The 18,438-nt window shown below is 43.8% G+C and overlaps 1 protein-coding gene across 1 annotated transcript in view; it reads left to right on the forward strand.

Moving 5' to 3' along the window:
- PANX1 (pannexin 1) overlaps positions 1-8,719 on the forward strand; it is a 28,433-nt gene extending 19,714 nt beyond the window's left edge. The window contains exons 4-5 of the mRNA XM_065832472.2: positions 212-882; positions 6,416-8,719. Coding sequence (XP_065688544.2) covers positions 212-882; positions 6,416-6,501 — 757 coding nt within the window. The 3' untranslated portion in view covers positions 6,502-8,719. The remainder of the gene's footprint in view (positions 1-211; positions 883-6,415) is intronic.
- Positions 8,720-18,438: the final 9,719 nt, after the last annotated feature.

Here is an 18,438-nt window from a genome sequence, read left to right on the forward strand (position 1 = left end):
AAGTGGCTTTTCTGTGTTATAGAGTCAATATTCTTCATTTACCTGCTATTCTGTTTTGTACTGACTTCAAAAAACTACCTTTGATTTACCCCAGTAAAAGCGAATCCAATCTCGTGTCTGTTTTAGAGCACGAGGTTTCTTTGACATTTAAGATAGATGGATGCTGCAGCATCTGATCTATGTGACTTGGGTATTTTTTTCTCTCTTTCAGTTTGTGGGAAATATCTGAAAGCCACTTTAAATACCCAATTGTGGAGCAGTACCTGAAGACAAAGAAGAATTCCAAATGCCTAATAATTAAGTACATTATCTGCCGTTTACTCACCCTAATAATTATTTTCATTGCATGTCTCTACCTGGGCTACTACATTAGCCTCTCCTCTTTGAGTGATGAGTTTCTCTGCACTATCAAAACTGGGATCTTAAAGAATGACACAACTGTTCCAGAAGTGGTTCAGTGCAAGCTTATTGCTGTTGGTGTCTTCAAGGTACTCAGCTACATTAACCTGCTAGTCTATCTTCTAGTGATGCCTCTGGTAGTGTATGCAATGTTTGTTCCGTGGAGATGGAATTCAGGTATTCTCAAAGTGTATGAAATCCTGCCAACTTTCGATGTTCTGAAACTCAAGTCAAAGTGTTTTGATGACTTAAGCCTTTACCTCCTCTTTCTTGAGGAAAATGTGAGTGAACTTAAATCATTCAAATGCCTCAAAGTGCTGGAGAACATTGCAGTTTCTGAGAAGTTTGATGTCATGCAACTTTTGGCAAACCTTGGTACTATTAAGACAGACACTGTAGATGGCAAGCCAGGCACAGCTGTGTTGGAGAAGCCTGAAAAAACAACTACAGAAGATCTGGAAAAAAATGCAACAGAGCTACAAGGTAAGGTGACCTGTTCTTTCTTTAAAAAGAAAAATTAAAGCAAGAAACACCACAAAAACACCACATCCAAACCTGCTGTTATAGAGAGATAAGGAATCCATTAAACCAAAAATCCATTAATACAAAATAAAGCAGGTTTCATCTAGATGTGTATTCCTACCAAAAACATTTTAATATATTCTACAATAAAGTGCAGCTGCTTAGACCATGCTATCTTGTCTGCAGTATAGCTGCTATAACTTCACATACGTGCCAGAAGATTGCGGTGTTGCAAGTCAGTGGCACAGGCTGGACACTGAAGTGTCTGTTAAGCTGCTGGTCCTTGCTGACACACCTGCTCTAGCAGTAAGAGGCTTCAGCTGTTTAGACCTGAACTCGTTAAGACCACCTACGCACTAGATTGGTCTACAGTAGGTTGCACTTGAAGAAGCTGGTGATTTCAGGACATCTGTTTCTCAGAGATTAGCTCACACGAGTAGTAACTGCTGCTTCTGCTTCATTCAGGCTTTGGCAGAAATCTTAGATGAGTGTAAAAATAAGTCTGATGCTCAGAAATGCCACTGGTGAAGGAACAGAAAATGACAAGAGAAGGGAAGTGGGACTGGGGCCAGTGAACATGCTCCTGAGAGAAAGGAAGATTGAGTGTGAAGTCATTTTTGCTAAAATGATCAGTTCCTCAAGTGCAGAATTAGAGAAGCCAAATATCCAGGGAGAGGCATAATGGGATTGAAAAGTTTCCTTCTCATTTGATGTGAGCACAGTCCCTGTTGTAGCTGTGCCCAGAGAAGCAGCGGGACACCGGTGTCTACATCCCCTCAATGAAGGAGCTGAGACTCTCCACAAAGTCATTCACTCATGGAAGTGAAGATGCTTTAAAACATTTAGCAGCTGACAGAAGTAGGTGAGCACAATGCTGAGGGCAAGTTGAAGAACTGTTTCAAAGGCAGGAGAAAATTAAATCTACTTTCTCTTCAGAAAGCTATGACCTGTGCTTAATAGAAAGGAAGCAGCAGCATCCAGAGGGTAACTGTTCCTCTGTGCTTGGGTCAAGCAGTTCTGATAGGCTGAGGTTTGGAGGAGAAGTCAATTTATAGAGCAGGGAATTCAGAACAAACAGGCACAATTATTTTCAGACTGTGAGAAGTACTTCTGGCAGCCAGCTCTAATACAGCAGTGTGGAGTAATTCTGATAGAAAATAGTTTTCCTCTTGAATGTGTCTGTCCCCTTTCGAAATTACAGGTGAGTGTGTTTTGGTAGGAGAATTTAAGAGCTCAAGATGGAGGTCTCTGCTCAAGGAGCTGAAAAAGCTAGTAGAAAATCTGATTCATTTTTATCTGAAAGCAGAACTTTTGAGACTGTTTTTGTATCAAGAAAACACTTCAAAGACTTGTTTTCCTCCAGAGCGGAATAAACTTATGCTTGAAACTGTTAAAATGCATTGCAGAAAGAAGCTGCCATTTCATGACCAGCTGTGGCTGGTGCAACCCTCTCCTGCCGGGGTGCAGCTCCAGATTCACTGCTGGTCTGCAAAGCTTCACCTGTGGCTCATCGTCTTTCCTTCTGTCCCTAGTAACATCAGCATGTTTTAAGTAACCATGTTGACAAAACAGTGGTAGATGCTGGCTCTGGACTGTAAGGGCATCCAACTGCTGGGTGCCACATCCCAACTGTGGGGGGGCAGCTGGAGGCAGCTCAACAGTTCCACCACGGAGCAGGACAGCCAGTCTTGCAGCACCGTCTTGGTGGCACTTCATAGAACCTTAGAGTCATATAGCAGTTTGGGTTGGAAGGGACCTTCATAGCTCATCTAGTCCAACCCCCATGCCATGAGCAGGGACATCTTCACCCAGATCAGGTTTCTCAGAGCCCCATCCAGCCTGGCCTTGAACATCTCCAGGGATGGGGCATCCACCACCTCTCTGGGCAACCTGGGCCAGGGTTTCACCACCCTCACTGTAAAAAAATTCTTCCTCATGTCTGGGCTGAATCTGCCCTCCTTTAGCTTAAAACCATTACTGCTTGTCCTATCACAACAGGCCCTGCTAAAAAGTCTGTCCCCAACTTTCTTACCAGCCCCTATTAAGTACTGAAAGGCCTCAATAAGTTTTCTCCAGAGCCTTCTGTTGTCCAGGCTGAACACCCCCAGCTCTCTCAACCTGTCCTCCCAGCAGAGCTGTTCCAGCCTCTGATCATTTCTGTGGCTCCTCTGGCCCCTCTCCAACAGGTCCATGTCTTTCCTGCAATGAGGGCTCCAGAGCTGGACAGAGGACTTCAGGTTGGCTCTCACCAGAGCAAAATGTCCTTCCCTCTTCAAGTGATGATGTGGGGTGGAATGGGAAAATTCAATCTCTAAATGGTTGGCTCCAAGACTGGTGCTACAGGCAGGGCTTTGGTTTTTTTGATAATGGCTGGTTTTATAAGACTCCAGTCCGGACAGTGTTATGCAGGAAAGGCTTATCTCGCAGAGGCAAAAGGATGCTGGGGCAGGAATTAGCTGGGCTCATTTGGAGAGCTTTAAACTAGCCTCGAAGGGGGATGGGGTTGTAGTTGGGCTTGCCCCAGAGGGGCAGCATTCTAAAACAGATGAGGACCGGGTGGCCTCCTGTGCCCCTAGGGAGAAATTGGTGTGCTCTGCTCGCTCCCTGAACTGCCTGTACACCAATGCGCGCAGCATGGGGAATAAGCAGGAGGAGTTAGAATCCTATGTTCGGTCGGGAGATTATGATCTGGTGGCAATTACAGAAACGTGGTGGGACAGTTCACATGACTGGAATGTGGTCGTGGATGGCTATGCCCTTTTCAGGAAAGACAGGCCAGCCAGGCGTGGTGGTGGAGTTGCTCTCTATGTGAGAGAGCAACTGCAATGTACTAAATTCTGCCCAGGAGCAGATGAGGAACGAGTTGAGAGTGTATGGGTCAGGATCAAGGGACAGGCTGGCAGGGGTGATACTGTTGTAGGTGTCTATTACAGGCCACCAGATCAGACTGAGGAAGTTGATGAGGCCTTCTATGCGCAGCTGAGAGTGGCCTCGCAGTCACAGGCCCTGGTTGTTGTGGGTGATTTTAACTTCCCTGATGTTTGCTGGAAGGACCATTCAGCCAGCCAGCCCCAGTCCAGGAGGTTCCTCCAGTGCATTGATGATAACTTCCTCATGCAGATGGTGGAGGAGCCGACCAGGAGAGGTGCACTGCTGGATCTCATCCTCACTAACAAAGAGGGTCTGGTTGAAGCAGTAAAGGTTGAGGGCTGCCTGGGTTGCAGTGACCACGAGATGGTGGAGTTCAGCATCTCGTGTGGCAGGAACAGAATAGCAAGTAGAATTGCAACCCTGGACTTTGGCAGGGCTAATTTCGGCCTTTTCAAGCAACTGCTGAGGGAAACCCCATGGGCAAGACTGCTTGAAGGAAAAGGGGCCCAAGAGAGCTGGATTGCATTCAGAGATTGCTTCTTCCATGCTCAGGATCAGAGCATCCCCACACGTAGGAAGTCGAGGAAGGGAGCCAGAAGGCCTGCGTGGTTGAATAGGGATCTGTTGGGTATGCTCAAGCAGAAGAGGCGAGTTTACAGGTCATGGAAGCAGGGACTGGCCACTTGGGAGGAATATAAGGCTGCTGTTAGAGGATGCAGGAAGGCAGCTAGGGTAGCCAAGGCCTCCTTAGAATTACAGCTGGCGAGAGGGGTCAAGGACAGCAAGAAGAACTTTTTCAAATACATAGCAGATAAAACTAATACCAGAGGCAATGTAGGCCCACTGATGAATGAGGTGGGTGCCCTGGTGGCAGAAGACACAGAGAAGGCAGAATTGCTGAATGCCGCCTTTGTCTCTGTCTACTCCGCTGGAGGCTGTCCTGGGGAACCCTGTACCCCTGAGACCCCGGATGAAGCCAGGTTAATGGAGGAGTTTGCTTTAGTCGATGAGGACTGGGTTAGGGAACAATTAAGTAGTCTGGACGTCCATAAATCCATGGGTCCAGATGGGATGCATCCGCGGGTGCTGAGGGAGCTGGCTGAAGTCATTGCTAGACCGCTATCCATCATTTTTGCCAAGTCTTGGGAAACGGGAGAGGTGCCCGAGGATTGGAGGAAAGCAAATGTCACTCCAGTCTTTAAAAAGGGCAAGAAGGAGGACCCGGGTAATTATAGACCGGTCAGCCTCACCTCTGTCCCTGGGAAAGTAATGGAACAGCTTATCCTTGGTGCCATCTCAAGGCACATCAGGGATAAGAGGGTCATTAGGGGCAGTCAGCATGGCTTTACCAAGGGTAAGTCATGCTTGACCAACCTCATAGCCTTTTATAAGAATGTAACAAGGTGGATGGATGATGGCAGAGCGGTGGATGTGGTCTACCTTGACTTCAGTAAAGCCTTTGACACAGTCCCTCACAGCATCCTCACAGCTAAATTGAGGAGGTGTGGTCTCGACAATAGAGTAGTGAGGTGGGTTGCAAACTGGCTTAAAGAGAGAAGCCAGAGAGTGGTGGTCAATGGTGCGGAGTCCAGTTGGAGGCCAGTATCTAGTGGAGTGCCTCAGGGGTCAGTACTGGGGCCAATATTATTCAATATATTCATTAATGATTTAGACGAGGGAATTGAGTGTACTATCAGCAAGTTTGCTGATGACACTAAGCTGGGAGGAGTGGCTGACACGCCAGAAGGCTGTGCCGCCATCCAGCGGGACCTGGACAGGCTGGAGAGTTGGGCGGGGGATAATCTGATGGAATTTAACAAGGGAAAGTGTAGAGTCCTGCATCTGGGCAGGAACAATCCCAAGTTCCAGTATAGGTTGGGGCATGACCTATTAGAGAGCAGTGTAGGGGAAAGGGACCTGGGGGTCCTGGTGGACAACAGGATGACCATGAGCCAGCACTGTGCCCTTGTGGCCAGGAAGGCTAATGGCATCCTTGGGTGTATTAGAAGGGGGGTGGTCAGTAGATCGAGAGAGGTCCTCCTTCCCCTCTACTCCGCCCTGGTGAGACCCCATCTGGAATATTGTGTTCAGTTCTGGGCCCCTCAGTTCAAGAAGGACAGGGAACTGCTGGAGAAGGTCCAGCGTAGGGCAACAAAGATGATTAAGGGAGTGGAGCATCTCCCTTATGAAGAAAGGCTGAGGGAGCTGGGGCTCTTTAGTTTGGAGAAGAGGAGACTGAGGGGTGACCTTATTAATGTTTATAAATATATAAAGGGTGAGTGCCATGAGGATGGAGTCAGGCTCTTCTCAGTGGCAAACAATGATAGGACAAGGGGCAATGGGATCAAGCTGGAACACAAGAGGTTCCACTTAAATTTGAGAAAGAACTTCTTCTCAGTGAGGGTAACAGAGCACTGGAACGGGCTACCCAGGGAGGTTGTGGAGTCTCCTTCCCTGGAGACATTCAAAGCCCGCCTGGACACCTTCCTGTGCGACCTCACCTAGGCGTTCCTGCTCCAGCAGGGGGATTGGACTGGATGATCTTTTGAGGTCCCTTCCAATCCCAAACATACTGTGATACTGTGATGGCGTTTTCACTTCTAAAGGTTTACTTTTTCTTTAGTTTTGACAGACCATGATGCAAGTGGCAATGTGAGTCCAAGAGAAGATAAAAAACTTCGCCAAAGACTTATTGATTCTTCATGCTGATGCCTCCGTACTGCAGCAGTCATGAGCTTCATACCACAAGAGGGCTTCTCCTCCACCTTCACTGCGCTCAACGCAGGGTGCTGCTCTTTGAAGGCAACTGTCTTGAAAGCCTGACAGTTCCTCAGAGGCCAAACTGTTTAGAAACTACTTGTTGTATAATAATCTGCAAAAAAATCTGAAAAAGCATGTTGTAGACTTTCATTATTTATTATAAAAAAAACCCAAAACAACTACACAAGGAGCAATAAGAACAAAGAATTCCCATCATGAGTAACAAGTGACGTGTGTCAAATGCAATTGAAACTGGCAGCAGGGAAGAGCCAGCACTGCACTGTACAGGGGTGAGGAACAACCCCATGGATATAAAAAAGAGATGGCCATGTTGCATTCTGAAATGTTGTTCTGCAGGGAGCACCCATCCCCGTTCTGGGGTTTAAGTAAGACATCTGGGGGCTCTCTGCCCTAAGAAAGGGATTTTTAGGGGTTTTTTTAATGAGTCTGGTTAATCTGTGTACCAGGTGGTATCTCACCACTGGTATTGGCTGTGTCTTCACAGGAAAAACAGAGGTTGCTCTGAGATGTCTTGGTTACTCAGCTCAATCGTGGCATAAAGCATTAATTCACTTGGCACTAATGGAAGAGAAACTACAAATAGGCTTAGCATAAGTGGATACTGTAAATGTTAGGGATTTTGAATTTTCTATGTATTAATGTCTTAACACTTTTTTATTGCAAAATGTAGTGATATGTAAGCTAAAAGTTTGGTTAATTTCTGTTTCTCAGTTGTTTTGGTCTTAGTGACCAACAGATATGCCTTGGGGTCTAGACTGAAGATCAGTGAAATTGATTCCATTTTTATAATGGTTTGTAGAAGTTGTTTTGTAATGCTTATATGTGTGGAAATTGTTTCAACATGTTTGTAGTATCAAACACAGTATTAGTTGTGCTGTCTTCCAAAACCCACTTGAGAAGACAGTTTTATCTGTATCACAGTAGCACCTGAGCGCCTCAGCAGAGCCAAGCACTCCATAGCCAAAGTGAGGGAGATGTAAATACAATGGCAGGTTTTCTTCCTGCACATCCTGTGACTTATTTTAATTGAAGATAAGATGCTGAACGGGGTTGGAACAGACAAGGGGAAGCATTTGTAAATTGGATAACTGTCCTGTTTGTTATTGTACTGTTTGGGGAGAGTAGCATTCAGCTTTAATATCCTTATCCCCCTGCCCAGGACCTCTGCCTTCAGTTAGCATTAAAATGACCTTCGTCTTGAATTGTAGGTAGAAGGTGAGGTGGGTGGGGGTTTCATCACCACAATGGCAGTGTGTGTCTTTCACAAATGTTATATACTTACTTTTTTTTCTATATGTCCATGCAACTGAAATATTTTGCCTGTCACCTCTTGCAGGCTGTCTTTTTAGACAAAGTAGTACCTCTTTTATAGCTAGGCAGCACTTCCATTTTCCAGTTCATCTGTGTCACCTGCTGTTGTGTTCTCAACTGTTAGCTCTCTCCATATGGCTGAAGATGAGGGGGGAAAAGAAATTATTGGTGTTACCATCTTTGCACAGAACTGTTTATGTACTCCAGCAGATTTCGCAGAGATAGTGCATTTACTTGAATGTGGCAGCTGTTTTTAAACAAGTGGATCCCTGAGTACTGCCATACTATACTTTGGACTAGTATTACAAGAACTCTTCAGTTATTTTATGGCTTTCAGCTAAGAAAAGCCTTATTTAAAAGAAAGTCTTTAAAGCCATAGTATTGTGCTACGTCTGCACAGGACAGTAGCACAGCTGCAGTCCTGGTGTCTGTTGCATTTTCAGCAATAAAGAGGGCTTGTGTTGGACAGTGGTAGCCCAAACTGCTCAGTTTTGCTGCCATACTTCTCCCAGCAAACCTACAACCCCTCTGACCTTTTCTAGATCATTTCTGTCTGTCTGTGTGCTGATGTGTTGCTGATGGTGGGTAAAGCAGATGCACATTGTGCATTTTGTGTTTTGACTAAGGAGTTATAGTGCAATACTAAGATTTTGTGATGTGGATGCGTTTGAACGGTTTGATGTAAGCAGAGTTCTCAGTCTTTAAAAACTAATTCCCCTTTTGTATTTAAAAATATGACTTGCTGCAGTGAATCTCTTGTTGTCTTCTAAAGTGCTCAATAAAATATGTACCAATTCTTCTTGGTTATTTAAATAAAAAGAATTTGTGAACTATAGCAGTGTATGTGACTGAAGGTTTGGGAGTGAGTGGCTGAAGTAAGTGACTGAAAGTTTCAGAATGGCATGTTGTCATCTGGAAATCTTTAGCGCAATACACATGGTCTGATGCTAAAACCCCAAGTAAACTTTTTGGACAGTAGTCATAACTGTGTTCTTTTATTTTTTGTTCTCACAAAATGATCAGAGCAACATGAATAAGTGCAAAATCTATTTAACCTTTTATAACTGCTGAGAAAACATCAGCACATGATGAATAGCCTATTTGTTTTGTGAGTTACTATCTAAAAATTAGCCACAGTCTCAGCAGGTTTGAGCTTTTCAGCTGTATCTTGCTGTTTCAGGATCTATTTCTGTAGCTGCCTAGCTCAGTTCTACTTATATTTTAGCGCCACTGCTTCTGCTGTATTTTACTGTTTTCAAAAGATGAGCTAAATTTCAATTTAGGTCTTAAGGAAAAGAGTCCATCTTCAGCATCTTCATCACTACGCTTTCTAGAAACAGCTACATCCATCCATCTTTTTTAAAATACCCCAGAAAGTAAAATGGGAATGTTGAGATTCAGGTTTGGTCTGTGCCATCCTTTGTGTTACCCTTCTCTCTCCATCAGTTAGGTATTAATCATCCTCCCAATGTAGGAGAGTTACAACCAGCTCCTCCTCTGCACAGTTTTTGCCTTATGATGCTGTTCAATGACTTTTAGCTACCTTGTGAGATTTAAAACTTGTGATACAGACTGCATTACACAGAGAGAGGGTAAAAATGTTTATTCTAGTGGAAGATGGGGTGCCTCTAAAAGCAGCTGTACCCTGCTGCTTTTCCTCCTTTCGATGTCAGTCACTTTTGGAATAGAGCATATTTTAGGTCCATGTTTTGTTTCTCTCACGGTGAGCAGTGGGTGGTTTTTCAGTTGGAGCTTTGGTGACAAGTTTAGGGCCCAAGCCTAGATCCCATTTGACAAGCCTACGAGCAAAGGATGTCCTGGCTGCACTTTGTGAGCACGAAGACAGAACTCAGGGCATGAGCGGTTTTCTGAAGATGGAGATGGTAAGAAGGATTTGACCCCCACCACACGGACACTGCTGTCTGCTGTGGCTTCTGAGTTAAAGCTTTCCAAGAAGGAAGCCACTTGGCTTAAATCTTTATTTTTCTATGATTATTATCGTGTTCCTTATATGATTAATCAAAATTATACTATTGCACCCTACGGACTAATTACTTATCTAACCTTATCATATCTGTATCAACTAGACTTCCCCAGCAATGTCCACAAGCCACAGGAAGCTCATCATTCATTATTCTTCACCAAATTCCCATTAAGAGATGTGAGCTGAATTCATTATGCTGGGTTGGATATTTAGGTGGCCTGAAGGGACAATGGCAGGGAAGCCACACACAGCCACCTACTCTAGAGGGGACAGCTGTAAAGCTGGGAGCGGTACAGCTCAGCACCAGCACCTTGCCCATGGGCTGGGTGTGGATGGGGACAGCAGTGTTGTCATCACTTAAAAGAATGAATCCTGTCTACAATTGCTAATCTAAAGATATGTAAATGCTTTCAGGTTTAGGTCGGTCTGCTCATATAACAAAGATAAGAGTGATTTGTAAAACACCTAATCACGAACTGCAGACACTACTGAGCTTGCAGCTTTAGCCCACACAATTAGTTGAGTCTTGTTTAGGCACATATCTCAAGACTGCTGGATAAAGTGTCCTTTAGCTGAATGTTGTTCATTATATGCTAAAAGGATTATGTAATGCAATATGCAAATGTGTAACCAATTAGCTCTTTAGGGTGTGAACATAGTGGTAAGGTTTTGTATATAATGCCTTTTACTTTTCTTGCTGGCCTGCTTGGCTATATTCCAGCATCCAGACTTGTGCAACTCTGTAATAAAACATCTCATATCTGTGTGCTACATCTGGCTCATTTGCATGCACGCCAGGTAAAGAACCCTAGTTTTGGGACAACAACAGCAGAAGCAGGGAGATGTGCAGGGAGGTTGTGCTGTGGGGACACAGGACGATGCTGACCTGGGTCACCAGCCTCCAACTGCTCTGTTGAGCTTTGTGTCCCAAAAAAGTGAATGCACCATGTTAACACCTGCTCAGAAATGTAGAACTGGCCTTTTTGGTGACTACATAAGCTGGTTGTGTGGCCCCAAATGGCAGGAGGGGACTAAGGAAAGGACAGAAGAAGTCTTGTGCAGATGTTTTGTCACATGCTAACTGCTCTCGACTCACATGCTGTACAATGCTTGGACTTTCACAGTGATATGATTGCTTCCCTGTCCAACATAAATCAAACTCTGCAGGTATCAAAATCAGAATTGTCCAAATTGTTGTAAGGGATTTTATTAATTACAACTTACCTTGATCCAAAGGAGCTGTGTCTCATGTATTCTTCTAATAATGATGTTAAAGAAACCTATGCACTACGCATAGAAGCAGATGTCTCCACTGCTATTACAGAAATGCAGTATATTCTAATGTGCTGGAGATTAGGAATAGTTTGGACTTCATGTACACTGAAAGGATTTTGTCTGTCTGCCTTTCAGGTTTGCCTTCTGCACCTAAGCTGGTGCTGTAGAAGTACTTTCAAAGGCTCACAGGAGCAAGCCTTGTTCCCAACCTGTGGATCAAACCAGACACTGTATTTTAAAATTTTGAAAGGTAGGTGAAGTGTGCAAGGTAACTCTCACATTATCTATGAAGTGAGCCGAAAAATTAGACTCTTATTCAGGAGTGCTCTTTGTACTCAGAGGTTTGAAAGAGTCTAGGGTTTGGATTTTTTTCTGGTGGTGCCCAGAAGATGAGGAAACAAAACCACATAGGTCCCTGCTAAGCACCAAGAAACACTATGGAAGGGAGCTGCTGGAGGAACCCATCACAGCTGTCATTAGCAGTAATAGCTGATGGCCAAGCATGGAACCACACTTTCCCAGAATAATGTCACCACTGCAGACTTCCTGAAATGAAGGCTATTGTTAAACCTTTGTATATGATAATTGCTGGTAGATTTTATTTCCAGAAATTTCTCCAGCTGCTTTTGGAATCCATTAAAACTTTCAACAGCCATAATTCCTAACAACAAGGAGTTCCTCAGCTTGATTAGATGTCACACAAAGAGTTATCTCCTTCTGTGCTGTCAGACTACCAGTTAGCACCTTGGTGGCCTTAACTAAAATGACTCAACTCTAATTTCTACCAATTCAAATCAGTAGCACGAAAGAAAATTGACTGAGGTGACCTTTCCTCGTGTTTTAGTGTCCCAGAATGTGCTACACAGATATCTGCAGATACCTTCCAACAACAAGAGTTTCTTAGACCTTTACTACGCCAAACCAACACTGATACACTAGCCCAGATTTTCCCAGCTGAAAAATGGACTGGGTTATTTCTTTGTGGAGGTTTAGTTATAACTCCCTGGTGGAACTCAGTAGAAATTTCTGAGAATTCAAAGCCAGTATTTCTACAGTACAATTACTAAATATTTTAATCTAATTTTACAGAAAATCCACTTGTTCACAAGGACTGTTAAATTAAAGCTGAAATGTAAAAAAGGTTTGTACTTCATTCTAGCCACCAGGGAAATATAATCAGGAATCGGAGCCTTTCAGTGCTGTTTTAGCTTGACGTCCTGTGAATGCTCATGTTGCAATGCCAGCTTTCTCCAAAAACAGACAATATGGGTTTCATTGCCATCTGGAGAGGGACTCCGTTTCACTAGTAGTTTTGAGGTTTTTTTTTCATTTATTAACTATTCAGGGCACCTCAAAACACAGACAGTATGTATATGGACACAGCAGCTACCAAAGAGCACAGCCAGATGCATCCAAGGCTGAATGTGAAGCACCAGAAATTTAGGATTTCGACCTAGAAAATAATTTGAATATTTCATATTTTTAAGTTTTTTTCTTTGGTTGTTTTTTTTTGTTTGTCTGGTTTGGTTTGGTTTGTTTTTTCCAAAACTTTTGCAGTCCTCAGATCCCCTCAGGATAAAATCCATATTGGAAAAGCGGTGCATTACAGAGAATGCAGGTTCCTTGATGACACAGGGATGTGACTTATGAAGTAGCAACTTGTGTCTGAGCGTGGTGGGTTCAGACTATTTGCCTGGGTGGGGCATGAGCTTGTACTAACCACCCAAATCACAGACTTATTAAACTCAGAGCCTTTATTTTTGTTTTGTTTCTTTACAGGCATTTTGTGGGTATGATTCTGTAGTCTACGTACTGTTTGTTGGGCCAGATTTGCTGCCATGCCTTTGAAGAGGGAGAATTGTAGGTAGCAGTAACTACTATGTGCTTGAGAGTTAAAAATGAGATTAAGGAATTGTATGGGTTTTCAGACTTAACAGACAGTGTTTCATTAGTATGCAGCAGACGTAGGCAGAGGACTAAGTGAAGAACGCACCTCATCAGAAAACAATCTAAACAAAGTGGGTGGAGAGGCACAAAAACCTATGCATTAGCTATTTCCAAACGCAGTCCTAGAAACTGGTTTGCACAAGTGTTATATCTTTTCAGACCAGCATTGCATCTTTTCTTCCTTTCTTCTTTTTACATGTATCTGTAAAGCCCTTATCTGCCTCATCCTAAGAGCCATGCAATACCTGTTCTCACTGGATTTTAAGTTACTTTCCAAAGGCTACCCATGCAGCATGATCTTCTGTTTTCTTGATGAAGGAAGAAGAGTCAAAGTCACTGGCCTATAGGAGTCAGTTTAATTAAGAGTTGGGTCTCTAGGTGTCTGCTTCTGGGATCTGCGATGTTTTTAGTACGGTACTGTAGTTAACTAAGGGAGTACTAGTCAAAGCTAATGAAAGCTCCCATGTTTTATTCCAGGGGAAGGGAAAATGCCATTACTCCTGCTTATTTGATCTTTCTGTATGCTAAAAAGAAAGGCCACATTTTTAAGGCACTTTTCTGCCATTCTGTCCTGTGGATATTAAATTGATCCATCTTGCTGCTTATGAATTTGGCTGTTCTTGAGGACTGGACCATTCAAAATTTCACAGTGCTCTGATGTTCCCTTGCAATGCTTACATGAACCCAGACACCTTCCACCTTTCAGAAGACACTAGGTGAGGAAATTACAGTTTCTGTAGGAAAATGGGATATGATTAATGTGCTGATGCATTCAGCTCTTTATCACCCTTTTACAACAAGTCTATATGGCATCTGAGAGCTCATGGAGCAGCACTGCACAGATCTGGCACACTGGCTTCCTGCACACCTACATTTGCAAAACAATCCCTGATCCACAGTAAGAAGTGGAGCTACTGGCTGAATAAAATAATACTCCAACACAAATGACACATTCTGAGCCAGTGGCCAAGTCAGTGGGCTAGTTCAGGAAAGGCAGAGATGAGTCTGTGTCATGGAAGGGGGAGCAGAATCAGAGCTGTCTCTCTGGAGTAAACTTTTCCATAAATGTTTTCTTTGAGCACCACTTTGTACAGCCCACCTCAGAGTGGTAAAAAAAAAAAATCTAACTGCCTGTTAGGGGAAATTCGGTTTTTGTGGGCTTCTGTCCTGCAGGCTGCAAAGCTGGAAGCTCTGGAAGAGTATTGCAAAAGAACAGAGACATCCCATCTCACAATTCAAGGTGTTCCCAAAAGTTTAATTTAGTTTCTTTGGTTACAAAACTAAGAAAATCTTGTACTGCCCATTCTGGCCCTGCCCTTTTGTGAGGATTGACATGCAGCAGGACTTGCCAATTCAAAAAAACAGCCCTTGTAGTACTTGGCAAGTACTGACAAGTAACTGGCTGAATAGAGACTTGGCTGGTGAAAGTGTCTGCTCCAGAGTTACGTACCCTGGTTCTGCAGAGAACAGCAATTCATCCCCACAGCCCCAGGCTGAGCAAGGGAGCAGGTTTTAGACAGTACAGAAGAGGACTCACTGCTCACTGCAGTGTTCAAACACCTCTCAAGTGTTTTATAATAAAAATGAAAGGGATTTTCCTTCCCTCCACAGTCCTTTCTCAGGCTTTTCTGAGTCAAGCCCCGCTCTGAAGCTTGGACAGAATAAATAACATAGCCAGAGCACCAGAAGTGGCCTGAAGCTACTCTTGCAGACTTTAGAAAGCTAATCCTTGTTTTGCTAGAAAACAAAACCCACAGTCTGCTTTGAGGAGCGCAGGAATGTCAAACATATCAAACCAACAGAGCCCTTCTCTTCGTTTCCACTGGCTACAAAACAATACAAGAGGCAGCAGTACAGCTGTAGTAACCTACGGTGAAGTGAGATGACTCCTTCCTTAGTGTCCTGGCTTTCTTCAGCACTCTGCAGGTGGAATCCAAATATAATTTCCTGTCTGAGACTGAGGATCAGGAGAGATCACTTCAAGCCTTGCCATCTTCTCTTTGGTCTTTTCCACAGAAGAACTATCTTCTCTGAACCCAAAATATCTTCATCTGCATCTGCTTATAACACATCTCTCAGATTAATTTTACAAAGATCATTGAAACAGAAGTTAGGTCATCCTGTTCACTGACAGCATCCAAGAAAATCTCAGTGTACAGGCTGGTGTCTTTGACAGTGGATCTAAAGAACTCCTTCATCTCCTCCAGTATTTTTTCCAGTGTTGCCATATTGTAATCTGCAATTTGTTGTTAGAAGAGAGCTCACTCATCCAGAAAACCAGAGGGTGGAAGTCTCATTTTCGTAGGAAATGGGGCTTAATTGAATCTCGGCACTGTCTCAGGCCCCCATGCTTTTCTATTCTGTTTCCAGAGAAACACAGAAAACCTTAAACTTCCCCTCCACCTGTATATAGGTATCTAGGTCAGCTTTTCCAGGAGCTCCCAAAGGTCTTTGGTTACTGCTGACACAGACACCCACAGAGCCACAGGATATCCAGGGGAGTACCTCATCTTTGTCATTTGAGAAGTGTGTAGGATCTCCTCATGTTGGCCCAAGACCCAGGAGAGCTGGTCAAACACTTCATTGCTCTTGAAGGAGGTCCGTCACAACTGTCATGGCCATAACGGTCTGTTGGAACCACAGAGGAGAAAGGCACACGTTCTTTTCCTCAGGTTGAAGTTCCTCTTTCATACACAGCATCCTCTAGAGACAAGTTCCTGATGAGAGACATTTCCCTCTTTTCTCTGGAGGACAGGTCTTTCTCTAGGGCAGAGAGAATATCTCCCTGCTTTCATACCCCGCAATTGAGCTGCATCTCAGCATGGTTTTCTCTGGCTCTGTATGGGCTCATGGGGTCATGGGAAGGATGAAAAGCTGGAATCCAGGCACATGGTCTACCAGCCCACAGGGTTTTGATACTCCCATAGCAGCAGCAACCGTTCTCCAGCTTTAGATACTTCCTCAGACAAACCGCTTCCTACTGCAGCATGTCTCCTCACACGCTGTTACTACATATAAAGATGAGCTCTGACATCTCAGAGTTGCCACCAAAGGCCCACAACATCAGCAGTTCTCACCTCTTCCTCTTTGCAGATCAGACAGTGAATTGCCACAAAACCGGGCTTCCCTCATTCAAGGGGAGGAGCGCTGCTCCCGCACTCTGAATGAAATCTTTATGTCTTTAGAACTGCATCTAAAGATGGGGTGAAATGTAATGTAAAAAGCATGTGCTGGGGAGGCTACCTGGCACTAGCAACCAATGTAGTCATCCCAAGCTATAGCACTATGCTCCTCAGGATTTAATAATGGATCAGTTTTGAATTCAAGGATAGGGTATGCAGTGTCCTGAAATACCTTCATTGAATTGCCAAGCTGTCTCTTTCCTCCTCCTATTCCTCCCCACTGTGTCTTCTTCTCTCCCAAGGCTTGTTGCAGGACGCAGCGTGGTAGATGACCACCGATGTCCTTCCAGCACACAGCAGCCTCCCAAGCTTCAGGCATTGTCACCATGTTGCCAAGACTGTTCAGGTCAGTGAACGATAAGGCAGCCATGGTTCCCTTTGGTTCAGCAGTGAGAACCTCAGGGGGCAGGAGAGAGTACCTTCTCCTGGTTCTCAGAGAGTGTAACATCAAAACAAGAGGTGAAGGTTGCTGGACCATTGCTGGTAGCAAGTTTGCTGAAGGCAGTGAAGAAAAACTTCTCAGAGATTTCCCCTGGGGGCTACATATGACCTTGCAGCTCACGAATGACATATTTGAAGTGGTAGGCCAGAAACAGCAGGATGTCACTAGAAGCTCATCGTAACTCTTCCACTACAATCTAAAAAGGACCTGCCTGAGGCAGCAGGTCATGTGGAACTAGCCATCAGAGGCTGCCAGACTTCAGCTCTTCATCTCCATGTCTGAAGCGTCTCACCTCTCCTGCCAAAAATATTCCCTGAGCTGTTTAGCTGTCACCACTTTGACCCTTCGGGGAAGGTAAGCGGTTCAGTAGTCATTAAACTGCCAGTTAATTTGCCTCATTTGTGATTCTATGGTATTCTGTTCCAAGATGGTTCAACCACCACACCCTTTCTTAGGGACAGGTCAGCTGGGACATTTGGTGCAGCAGGGGAGGGACTGACAGTTTGCAGGCAGGTAAAAAATATAAAATAAGAATAATAATAATAAAAAAGGAATGTTATGCAATCATCCATCATTTAGGAGCAACTGAAATTCCTTCCTCCAGCATGAGCTCTGTGTGTCCTTCAAGAAGGACTTGTTTGCTGCAGGAACCTTGAGCCTGCTTGTCCCTGTTGCAGTTGAAGTCTTGGGCACATTCTGCAGATGCTCAAGAACTGTGCAGGATGCGGCCTTTTCTTCAAGGAGGATGCTCCACTGAGAAAGGGCTGCAGCAGGATCTGGGAGGCACTATCAGCTATTAATAAAAGAGAGAAAACTTTGAAGACATTTTGTGGTTTGCAAAAAAACCCACACCAAAACAGGGCTTTTAAATTCAAAGACAAGGTCACCTGGACTGTTCTCAGACACCTTGAGGTTAATGTTATTAAGCTGCTGATTTAAGCAACCTCTGCAGTGAGAGGACAACACTTTGGAGAACAATAAAGGAGACCTGGGACATATTGTGGCACATTTTTACTTGAAAAGCTGAAAGTGTTCTCTCCATTACCTTGAAGATGAAATTTGCTATAGACTCAGGAATGGGCTTTGTGCAAGGACTGTGTTTTTAAGCCTTTTGAAAAAGATTATAGTTTTCTTGTACGCAGGAAGGTCAAGGAAGCAGACGAACAAATACTATGAAAAAAAAAAAACAACAAAACAATCTTTGCCAGATTGGGGCAAAATGACTGCAATAAAGAGTCAAAGGAATGAAGAAGTGGCTTGGAATGAGAAGCCAAAATTTGGGAGAACACTTGCAGAAGAAACATTCAAATCCATGGGCAAAACTTCCTGTTTTTTTCCCTGTTTCTTAGCCACCTATGAAGGATATCATCCTACCATTTTTGTCACATAGATGGATTAGAAGAGTTGATTATAATGAATCAGTGTTTCCAGCCTTTCTGATAGCATTCCAGGCATCAATAAAATGACACACAAAATAATTTTCAGTTGTTTCTGTTTTTAATCACATTGTTCTCAGGCTCTTGGTTCCAGGCATTCTGTGTACAAAATGTTTTTGTTCTTCTCTCTCTGCCTCAGTTCCCATTTTATAAAATAAGGGTGATAACAGCATTTCACTGAATGGGAGCATTCTAAAAAAATGTTAAGTGTCATAATATGCAAATGTTTCCTCAATATTATTGAGATCTACAAAAGTCTCTGAAGAAAGTGCTCTGAATTAATTAATT

This window comes from Patagioenas fasciata, chromosome 1 (genome assembly GCF_037038585.1).
Source record: "Patagioenas fasciata isolate bPatFas1 chromosome 1, bPatFas1.hap1, whole genome shotgun sequence".
Taxonomy (NCBI): Eukaryota; Metazoa; Chordata; class Aves; order Columbiformes; family Columbidae; genus Patagioenas; species Patagioenas fasciata.